The 12110-nt window shown below is 40.7% G+C and overlaps 1 protein-coding gene across 6 annotated transcripts in view; it reads left to right on the top strand.

Moving 5' to 3' along the window:
• Positions 1-12110, top strand: part of tanc2b (tetratricopeptide repeat, ankyrin repeat and coiled-coil containing 2b) — a 78929-nt gene that overhangs the window by 9637 nt on the left and 57182 nt on the right. For all 6 annotated transcript variants that reach the window (XM_086016635.1, XM_086016633.1, XM_086016636.1 and 3 more), the window contains exon 2: positions 8659-8767. In XM_086016635.1, coding sequence (XP_085872761.1) covers positions 8701-8767 — 67 coding nt within the window. In that variant the 5' untranslated portion in view covers positions 8659-8700. The remainder of the gene's footprint in view (positions 1-8658; positions 8768-12110) is intronic.

Genomic DNA, 12110 nt, shown 5'->3' with positions numbered 1-12110 from the left:
TACTAGTCGATTGGGGGGAGTGGACTGCTCTGGCACTGCATGCAATTTTGTAAATTTCGCCCCTGCAAATTATTCTTCCCCTTAATCAAACAAGGCGGCGTAGAAGACTTGCCAAATAATCAAATGTCCAATCCAATAACCAAATGTCCAATCGGCAACCTTAATGAAAGTATTGATTGGAGATTGGAGCGCAGCTTCTTATCGCACAAGTCGCTTATCGCATGATTGAAAGGCCGTGCTGAGACTTCAGCCTCTCAGTAGCAGCTCACCACTTGATGTGTCGTTTCAGATCGGATTCCATCATTTTCAGCGCCAGTCAGCTCCTTGATTTATTTTTAAGGGTAATGTTGCAAGACGGGTTTGAAATTACGTTAAACTGTTTTGGGATCATAGTTTGGTGATGTATTTACAGTTGAAACTGTTAATTCAGGCAATTCTAAACATTTTTGAGGTGGCTTTATTTACCCGTTGCTGTCCACTACTCCCGGCAGATCTTGGTCCCTATTTCTCTGTCTGAGCAAGAACTTAGCATAACAATGGACACAAGCCAAAAATAGCATTTATTTTTGTAGTTCTGCTGGACTTCAACAAGCCTCCCGATGTCTAACCTAAAAAAAATATTGATCTTTATGTCCATGCATTTTACAGTATATATGGGAGAGCTCAACCGGCCCTGCGGGATAATGTGGCCATCTATCAAGAAAGTCCTTTTCTCTTCAACAAGTAGAAGTGTGCGTTTTCATAGTTTTCTTGGATGGAGGCTGGTGAACACGCCGCATTTAATGTCTCGCAACTCGCCGGCCATAAAATTGGCTCAGAAATAAATCCAAAAGTCAAATCTTTAGAGTTTGTCTGGTGCTGCCACAGTCATTTTGAGTAAACGGGCTAAGGACGTGTGTGAAAGTACCAATGTCTTCTTATGAAGGACAGATGTTTACTTACTATTCATGTTCTTTTCAGTATGTAATGCAAAGTTTACACCAAAGCAAGTCACGCTCGCTGGAACCGTTAGAAAAACGTAGCTTTCGACCAGGGGTGGGCAATTAATTTTGCAAAGGGGCCACATGAGCAACTGTAACTCTTGCAGAGGGCTAAACCCTCATGCTCACCACAACGTTGTCTATATTATTTTGAATGTATTTAGAAAAAGTTTATTGTCCTATTCCAACAATTTGCTACGTGTGTAGATGTGGTATGTATTTGTTATAATTAGGAAATACTCATTTATAAGCAGCCCTTAAAATGACATCTTTAAAAATATATAGGATTCATTTTGTGCACCAACCGCCAACTCATATTTGCAGTTCCTTGTCAGGACTCCCAAATATACCGTATACAGTAGATAAGTGGGAAGCATAATGACAGTGGTGATTTGTAATACACCCAAATATGTACAGCACATGAACCTTTTTTTTTTTTTTTTTTACAAAAAAAACGTGTTATTTACAGGAAATTATGGTATTATTATATGTTTTTTTTCTGTATCTCTGTGCGGCCCTGTACCAAATAGCTCCCGGACCGGTGGTTGGGGGACTCCTGGTGTACAGTACATTAGTCTGTCCTGGTGAAATCCTGCCGAAACACTTAAAAGTGCCTTTTGGGGCACAAAAAGGGCAGAGCTAGAAAACACAGTGCCGTGTTCTTATTGGTGGATTTTTACTTGAAGGGCCACTTGTCATCTAATTCACACGTGACCCGGACGAGCACACTGCAGACCTTTCGTCCCGCAGCGTCCGTCTTTCATTATGATTGGCGGCTGCTAGCGGGCGCGTGCGGTTGCATAAACATGACATCTCCCCGCTCGCTGCCTCTCGTCGTCCTTGAATGGTGCGTGCGCTCGTCTTTGATGTGCTTACCTGGCGGGGCAGGAAACGCAGTTAATAACTTCCTCTAGCCCCGGGGGTCCCTCGAATCATGTCATCATCCTGTAAAATTGCTGCATCAGAGTCTGAAGAGAAGACCCAGCATCCCACTTTGGTTAATAATACTACCTTTGAATGTCGGGCCTTTAACCCATTAAGGCCTAAAGCGCCTGGCTCAACAGCTCCCCGAAACCTAAGGTCGTCTTTGGAATTACACTTGAAAACTTAAAGTTTTCCCAGAAATTCAACACCTACAAAATAATTAAAATCTCAGCCCCTGTAGCAGACAGAAACATAATTCCAAAAGATTTTGAGACCTTAGATATGTGGCTTGCACACAGGCCCGGGTTTATTAATCTTTACTGTTTCAATCGAAGATGTAAAAATAAAGTGTCAGTGTAAGAGAAGCACTATTTTTAATTTTAAAAATCGAGTGGTAATTACCATCCTCTATTTTGTTACAAAGAAGTCGATATTGTCATTGTCACGATCGACTGGTTCAAAGTCCACAAGCGCATCGTCTATATCACTGCCGTTACTCATTTCAAAGCTCCCGCGATCGACGACGTCCGCCATTATGACTCGAAAGAATTCCAGAACATCCTCTGCGGGCTCACGACACCGTCACGTGTATATTCTGATGCACTTCATTGGTTAAGAGAACAAAAATTGGATGGAAAAAAAAAAAAAAAAAGACGTATATGCCCTCCAGGCTTTAACTGTAGAAAGACGGTAATGCACTCCCATCCTTAATGGGTTAACACATGAAAACTGAGTGTCAAGTCAATTTCACCCACCTGTCCCAGCTTTCAGGCGTTCCCTTTTTAGCCTCCGTTACGGCTTTTCTGCAAGTACAGAAATTGGCAGGACCACTTTGTCTCCCTCCATTCCATGTTTTCATAACAGCGACCTGGACAAATGACTTTTCCACCAATTGACACGCCCGTTATATACCCTACCTCAGTGCCCAGTACCCAAATGGTCGTGGGTGCCAAAAAGTGCTTTTTCACATTGGAAGTCATGTGAAAAATGATTTATCCCGCTTGCTCATTACATTTATAGACTTTGCCGTGATTTGTCACGCTTTGACCAATCAGACACTCCAGGCTGGAAAGCTTCATGAGGATGATGATGAGTGTTGTCAGGTTGGCAAAGGAGATCTGAAGGAAGCCGTTTTCTCCCCAGGGGATATGTGTGCGTGTGTGCGTGCGTGTGTCAGGGGACTAGGGGGTGCTGGGCAAGTGATTGTTCAGTTCTGTGTTTCAGTAGAGTGTGTGTGTTGTTTTTGTAAACTTAGTCGTGCTTTTAAGGTGGTAGGCACACTATTTTGTCTTGCATTGAAACTTAATGAGATGAAATGCTGCCTTTGTTGCACAAGACAGGATGCAGACTGACTTTTATGGGTTTTTTTTTTTTTTTTTCAAGATATTTTAGCTAATCCAATCCTAAAAACAAGTCTGGCGGGCATCTCAATGGCTGGACAGGGCACAGTTGCTGCTGCCAGGGAGTTTTATAATCATAATCGTACATAAAAGGACTCTGACTGACTTTTTATGTTCACCCGTCACATGAGTAACTTGATTATTCTTTTTTTTTTTTTTTTTTTTTTTTTTCTTCAGTCCATCTCATTTGAATGTCAGAAGGTTGATGCATGACGGGAAGAAGGCCTCGCTTGCTGTGTTAATAGCTGAAAAACTCCCATTTGTTGAATTTGAAAGGTTCATTTTATATTTTCAGATTTTGTGATGTTTCTCAATAACCTTTAGTGTCCTCAAATGAAAGGCCATTTAATAAGGCCCTTTAAAAATCAATGTCGTGAGATAAATAAAAAATGTCACTGAATAAGTAATGTTATTGGAAATTCAGTTAAATAACCATTACGATTAAATTAACATGCCATTAAAGAAATAACATTAAGTATCATAAATACATAAAGCAGTCCATCGAATTAATAAGAATGATTAAATATTGTATTTCTGTATTGTATATACTTTTATGTTATGTTATTCTGTATTATATTACAATGCATTTAATTATGTCACAGTCTCAAGAATCACATCAATTTAATTACCTTTATTCATTAAAAAAATTCATTTAAAAAAGCCTTCATAGTACTTGTTCGTCTCTTGTGTCTGCTTAATTTACTTGTAAAAAGTCTTCCAGACAAATTTAAGTCAACATTGGCATAACAGGACCCACACTGTAATATTTTTTGTTTTCCATACCTAAAACATTGAAAGGGGTGTCATTTTTTTTTTTTTTCAATCGCGCTCTTTCCATCGCTCTATTAAATTTAATTACGCTACAATGTAAACAGAAAACTAGCATCAGAGAGAATTCTTTCAAGCAGCTTCCTTTGCGAGCGTCCATGCACACGTTTGTTTGAAAAACCTCGCCGTCGCCTCTTCGCCATTAGACAGATGGGCCCAGCAAAGTGTCGCATTCCTTTCCGCCACTATTCACAACATCAAAGACGACAAGAAGGTAGAGCAGGACTGCCCGGAGCAGGCACAACTACAGAGAAACCTCTAAAGTCCACTATAATCCATAATCCACGGCCCGATTCATCGATTTTACCAGTTAATTAGATTTTTTTTCTTCTCTGAAAATTGCACTTTTTTTAAAAAAAACACAAAACAAAAACTAGTCCATTTATCGTGGTGTTTAAAAAGAGTTAATATCAGATGGCCAATGTATCGGTTTCAAACCAATGTTTGTGTTTGAACCCAATATTAGGGTTTCAAATTAGGGTTCAGACCAATGTTAAGGTTTCAAAGTAGGGCTTTGAAGTCAATTGGTTTAGAGATTCAAGACAGGGGTAGTGTTGCACGCAAGGTTTGGAGTTTCAAATTAGGGCTTCAAGTCTGGGTGCCAAAGTAAGGTTGAGGTTTCGTACTTTGATTTAATTCTTACATTCATCCAACCCAGTGGCTCATTCTTTTTAATTTTTTTTTAAACGTCTTCATGCAAATGTGTGATTACCTGCCATGAGCGGGGTGACCTTCCCGCCCCATTTCATGAGGGCTCCGCCTCCTCCTCCTCCTCCTCCTGAACGGCTGCCCTGTTTGTTCAGAGCGGCACAAGGGGCGGCCCAGCTCGACAAAATTCATGCAAACGAGCGGACGTGACAAACACCTTGGCTGTGAAAGGCGACGTTTTCAATTAGGTTTCCGCCGTGCAGTGGATTTACAAGCGTGGTTAATCACACAGTCCAGTTTAATCTTGCCAAGCGGGATTTTAATACTTGATTCAGTTTTTGATTCTGATGTAGTCATGCATGAAACCAAAGTAGGGTTTCCATCCAGGTTTAAGGTTTCAAAACAATGTTTAGGTTTTAAGTGTTGTTTCCATTTTCAGATTGTGCTTTCAAGACAGGGTTATGGTTTCAAATATAGGTTGAAAGCTTGGGTTAGGGTTTTGAAAATAGCTTTGAAGTATAGTTCGGGTTTTAAGCAATGAATTATGGTTTTGAATTGGTTAGGTTTTCAATATGTTTTTAAATAGTATTTAAATAAGCAGTTTAATAGCATTTTCTTTGTTCACATGTACTTCTGTGTGTGTGTCATACACATCTGTCAGCGCACACACATCGGAAGAACTGGAAACCTTTGCCAAATGTGGTTTTCCGCATGTTGGTCACAGATGGTCCACTGACATTGATTCTCATGCGTCAGCAGCTCACTTTTTATTTAGAAGCCTTGTCCTATTGCTGCACTTTTACCAGTGATAAAATGTGTGTGAAACTGACACTGTTCGCTTCTGCTCGTAAAAAAAAAAAAAAAAAAGACAAAACGAAGGAGCACTTTTAATGGGGTGGCTGTGCTTGTTCTCTGAGGAAAGTTAGTTGATGGTTGAAGGTTTTTATTTTAGGTTTAGGTCATGTTGTTGTTCTTCGTTTCAATACGATTTCAACTTGCATCGCCCCAAGGGCAACAGTTTAGGATGAAATCAGGTATTCAAGCCTAGATTAGGGTCTCAAAGTAAGGTTTCAAGTCAGGTTTATGGTCTCAAGTTTCGGTTTCAAGTTCGATTTTCAAATAACGCTTAAGGTTTCATAATCGAGTTTTAAGTGAGGCTCTGGGATGACATTTGTGGTTCAAGCCAAAATAGGGTCTCAATTCGGGTTTAGGGTTTCAAGTCAAGGCAGTCAACTTCCAGAGTGTACTTGTGTTTTGTTGGTGCAACATTTTGCATGACAAGACGACGCGACCATTTGTTGAGCGCACGCATTCTCTCTGGAATGATGTCTTGTCTAACTGTCCCGATCGAGTCTGCATGTGCTCCTCTCAGACGACTTTTCATTTCCAGACCGTGGGGGGTAACGGGAGATAAATCCAATGGGGGCGCCCTGCAAACGTGCCCTTTGCCATTAAAGAAGCTTTATTGATTGTAAATAAGCTTAGTAATTAATGGATGGGGCAGACGGGAGGACCTTGGGGGAGGGCGGCAGCCTGCTTGCACCTGCCGCAAGCTTGGATGTCTTTTGTTCAAGGCCGACACACTTTGGCTCTCATGTGCGGTCTTGTAATTACTGTATGACACTTGTTCCTTTGTGAATAGTTTTAAGATTGACTAGAAATGATCCACACAGTCAAAATAGGTGCACGAAATGATCAGGCATGTGAACAGTGTACAGTACATGTCATGTCATGAATTAATTTCTCCTTTCATCAGTAATAGCAGAAATAAACAAATAATCCACAGAAATTATTTTATGCCATGCCGGGTCACACACTGCTCAGTTATGTGTGCAAAATGTGCAATGTATATCATTTCTCCTCCAACCAGTTATTCCTGATAATCTCCACCTTGCCCAATAGAAATGGAACGGCTAGGAATAATCCACAAAGTAAAAATAAATTGACCATATAGTCCGTCACCATGAATGTGATTTTTCTTCTGGTCCTTCTAAACGATTCATTCACAATTTCTCCCCTTGCCAGTTATTGTTGATAACCAACATATTGTGCAATAGAAATAAACACAATCACCAGAAATAATCTACAAAATCAAAAATGAATCCATGGTACGCGTGCATGCACAATACATTCCTCGCCAATTAACAATGACCATTTCACACAAAATAAAATAAACAGCACAACTTGAAATAATCGACAGAGTCAAAAAAAAAAAAAAAAAAAAAAAGTGCATTGAGGAATGCTGCTCTCAAGCGCCCCCGAGATGGTCAGCATCCGCTGACGCACTCCGGCCGCCCGAGCATGCTGCTTCTTGGCTTTCCTTCACGTGGACAGAACGCCGGGTCAGAGAGAGTGGGAACGAGCTCTCACAAATTCATCCTCGTCCTCCTCCTCTCTCGCCTCTCCGTCTCATTGGAGTATAAAGACGCTCCCGAGCGTTTGTATCCATTAGCCGAGCAAATTCAAATGTCTGTTGACGTCGCTCCAGTGACTTGGCACGCATCGCCGCCTCCTCCGCGTTCTCGTCATCATGCATCATTCACGTGCATTCACAGCAACGCCGCTATTGTTCCGTGCGGATTAGCGCAGCTTCCAGTCAGTAGTACCAATCTCCTTTGGATGAACCCGACGGTCTGAATCGGGGCTCCCCAGTTGGTCAGACCTCGGAGACCCGCGTTTTACCGGGGGTCATTGTCGTGACACACTTTGTGGAATTTTTTTTTTTTTTTTTTTTCAAATGGGGCATTCAAATTCACACGCGTGCCAGCCATTTTAATAGACTTACAGATTGTTCATGTGCAACGGAAGTGAGGAGGAAAAGATGATTGTGTGTATAAAAAAACTATTTGATAAAAATAAAATTGTGACATGAAATGGAAATTAAAAAAAAAACAATCGTCACAAATGAATATAAATACAATCCATTAAAAAAAAAAGATAAATATATAATTATCATCGATTTGGTACCCGGCACCCAACATGTGTATTAGAAGTAATAAATCTTGTTTTCAAAAAACAATCAAAAGTGAAATACAATCATGAAAGATTAATAACAAAGATAAAGATCATGTTTTTTTTTTCCAATTAAAGCCAAGTCCAACTATGGATGCACATGATATATTTTAATTCATTTAAATGAATTCTTTATATATGTGGTCTGTAATCTGTGTGGTGTATAATAACTCATAAATTAAAATTAAAATTGCCATAGATATATAAAAACACTCCAAATAAATACAAAAAGGAACCAGAAAAATAAACTAACACAAAATAAACAAATATATTTAAAAAATTTTTTTTTTTTTTTTTTTTTTGGGCCAGGCCTGATGTGTGTGTAAAGTTGGGTGAGTTTTTGTTCATGTTTAAGCCCTCGAAAATCTGATTCATTACAGAGAATAATAAAAATGTAATAATTTCTACAAAAACAATATTTTTTAAATGAGCCAAGTCCCAAAATGGGTGTACATTAACCATTTTAATCAATTGTATTTTATTTTTTAAACCACCCACGAACTAGTGGTTCACAACCCACCCAGGGTTGATTGCATTTTGGGGAATTAAAATAACTGTCTTCTCTTCTCTGAAAGTAGCAAAGTTATTGAAGTGCTAGCCACCATGTTAGGAAACCTTACTCCATTCATTTTCCACCTATACAATTATTCACACCATCGCATAATATTATACGGTCGGAATTATAATGTATTATTGGTCCGTATTGCAGTATGTTCTCTGACAACCCGTTTAGGCAGAAAACTCAATGAAGTGTGCCCTCTACAGGCATCATGACTAAATAACCCAACCACGTGTGCATTGGATCATTTCAGTCGAGTTGAATCAATCAATCCAATACAAATCATTCTCTTTCCCCCTCTTGACAGATTGTGGTGCAGCCTGGTCCGACGCATCCGGACCATCCCGCCATGTTCCGGAACAGCTTGAAGATGCTGCTCACGGGGGGCAAGGCCAACCGCAAGAGTCGCAGCAGCGGTGAGTCAAGTGGCTTTCCAGTCCAGCTTGGAGCTTTTCAGGAACTGGTAGTTGAGTTTTCGCATCCGGTCCCTCTCAGGTTGCCATGGGGACGGGGCGGACTAGTGGGTCTCAGCCGCCTGACAGGACAATTAGAGCTTGTGGCATGGCTTGATTGGAAAATGAGAAAAGGGGTTGAAGGTGGACTTGTCTTGACGAGCACTTGCATGACTAATTAGCGTGCTGGAGCGACACAGAAGACGCTCATACTTGTGCCGGCAGCCCAAATTAGTTTGGATTATTGAAGGGGGAAAAGAAGGCAGAATTTTTAATTAAAAGAAAAAAAAAAAAATCTTAGCTTGTTCGTTAGCAGGCTACTTCCCGGTTTAAGGGGGATGAGTTACGAGCTGTTTCATTATGGCTCCTTTGGCCCATGGGTCAACTTATGGATATGTGCCAAGGTGAATTATCAAAAGTAAAAAAAAACAATGGTAGAATGGCCTTTTTGTTGGATCTTATGCTTTTTATTGGTCAATTAATGTTAACACCCTTTTGTCAAAAATCAAAAAGTAACTGAAACTATCAATTGCCGCTATCAACTGCTATCAATTCTCGATGGACTCTAGTCTTGTGGTCTTCCACATTAGCTTGATCCAATGTTGAGATTTGTCATTGTTGGTTTTTGTTTTTTAAAAAAAGGAATAAACTTGACACCCACTTCCAGACGCTCGGGATATCAGTCATCACTATTCCGCAAACTGACTGCAATGCTTCACCTCGATTTACGCCGGAGCAAACTTTATGTGCATCCTAATGAAAGCAGTTTTTCCCGATGATTTGTAATGCTGAGCGATAATCTCTTTCAGCAGGCTTTTAATATGCCACAGTTGTTGGAAATTTACGTCTGAGCGATCTTTATGTGCCATAATAATCAAAGTGGTGTTTTGCTCAAGTAGGTTTGTTTAAGGTAGTGTTTTCGGGAAAGAAAGCGCGCACGCCACTATTATGTAGGAAGTCATGATTGGTTGACTCAGTCATGTGACGAACTCTCGCTGAAAGGTCAATTAACACAAATAAATATTCCTCCGACATTCCTGTCCAAATACTTGAATGAAAAGTCAGCCAGTTGTGTCCAACATGTAGGAGGAACTTGACGTGAGATGGCAACGCTGCCCTTCATCGCGGCGCGCTAATTGGCGGCTCTTCTCCAACTGGAGGAGGACAACGCTAATTAGAGATCAGAAAGACGCTTCGGCAGTGCCACCCAGAGTTAGATAGTGACGCGCTACATTTACGCCGTTACATTTATTTTTTCAAGAATATATGTTCTATGCAAGTCCACTAGTTGAAAGAAGGCATTCTGATAAATATTGCGTTTGTGGAATAAGAGTTAATCCACTCGTTTTTAGTCATCTCTGGCGGCCAATCACAGCTCAGCTTTAGAAAACAAGCGAGCTGTGATTTGTCGTTACCTGAGCCCTGGGTAGTTGTGATGTCAGTTTCCGTCGACAGAAATGACAAAATGGCTGCCCCCTGAAATGGCTAAAAACGGGTGGATTTTGCTGCTTATTCCACAAACGCAATATTTATCGGAATGCCGTGTTTCAACTAGTGGGCTTGCATAGAACATATTTTGGAAAAAAATACATTTGGGTTGATTTCCTCTTTAAGTAACTTTTTGGATAAATTCCACTTGTCAGAGTAATTTTGATGCAGCATTCTATTTTACTTTTTACCTGAGTATTTTTGTTAGGAAGAAATATTCTACTTTTACTCCATTAGATGGCGCTACATTCTGCTCACTACTTTTTTTGGTCTGTTGTGTTTTTTTCAGACTTCAGCCTCTTATGACTAGTTCACCAAACCAATGTTACCATTAGCAAAACCTGACTCCATTTCACCAATTAAACAGAGCCAGGCCGTCACATGACTGACACAAGTCGCCGCCCATGCAAATTTTCAATTTGACAAATTTACATGAAGGAATTTTTGCGTACTCTTCCCAACCTCTGTTGCCACCACATCATGCTTGTACTTTTCAGCCATTTCTAATATTTTGGACTGAAATAAAGGGGTCCAAATATTCAAAAGGTATGGTGCAGAACCATAGAAATCATCGCCGCGGCAACGCCACACGATCGGACACCACTGGACCTAATCCAGCGAGTGACAGATTGGCGCCCGCTGATCCACAGACGCTCCGCTTCCTTCCTGTGCCACCCGACCATGGAAGGAGCGCCATGAATGGCGGGAATGTGGCCCAGCGGCCAGGCGTGAATGAGCAAAATATCATTGATGTCCAATAACAAGCAAATGTTGACATTTTGACAATGTAGATATGTTTGCAAAAGAAGAAAAATCACAGTGGAACTTCCAGAGTCAAACACAGTCCATTGTGTGATGCTAGTTGGCTTCCGAGTTGTTTTCAATTCCGTTTTCCCTCTCGGAATGAATGTAAACGGAATGAATCTAGTTCAGCTGCGACTCGAATAACGCATCATAGAAAACGGGTGTCAGTCTGTCAGTTATTTGACTGTTAAGTTTCAGAATGATGTAACTTTTGAGACACACGTCATCCATCATCATCTCTTGTTTGGAGATTGGCAGGAAATAGAAATGTATCCTGATTCTTATCCCGTCGTGTCGCCGCCACACGTGAGTCTTTTGCAAAAGGGAAGTGCGCTCGCTTAATTTTTTGACCAGGAGCATGTGGGCAGCGTGGCGCGTGGGTACAAAAGAAGAAGAAGAAGAAGAAGAAGCAGCGCCTGTCTCCTCCTCTTTCTCCTCCGCGCTCTGATCGCGGCGTCATCACCGCGCTGGTGTCGGCGTTTCCTGTTGTCCCACTTAGGGCCTTCGGCTTTAAAATTGAACACTTTCTCTTTCCCTACTTAGGAGATTCAGAATTAATACAGCTAAAGTTGCGATCTTTAATAGAAGCCGTTTTATGTTTGAATTTGCTCTGTCACATATAAATGTTAAAGGTGTCTACTTTCCACAAGTGACTTTATTTCCTGCTGGGAAACGGCCAACACGAGCAGAATCATTTCCCACATTGTTTTCCGTATGACGAGAACCGGGCTAAGCATTTCTCAAAGACATCTTCCCCATTTCTGTTTTCGACCAGAGGTGCGTGCTTCCAACCCGCAAATATTTTGCTGAGGCCGCCCTTGCCTCACTAAACATTGGACAGTATGTAAAAAGCGCTGATGTGTTCCTTATGTATCAAGTTGAATGCCCAAAAAAAATCTTTTCAACCATCAAATCATTTTTATTTTTCTTTATGTGGCCAAATGCATTTGAGGTATAATATTGATGATAGAATATCAATAAACTTTCTGGTCACAGGCCACAGTACAATTCTTCA

The sequence above is a fragment of the Filicampus tigris genome, chromosome 19 (genome assembly GCF_054856515.1).
Source record: "Filicampus tigris isolate MCC_2025a chromosome 19, RoL_Ftig_1.0, whole genome shotgun sequence".
Classification (NCBI taxonomy): Eukaryota; Metazoa; Chordata; class Actinopteri; order Syngnathiformes; family Syngnathidae; genus Filicampus; species Filicampus tigris.
Note: the sequence above shows the minus strand (reverse complement) of the source record. Positions and strands in the feature narration are given on the sequence as shown.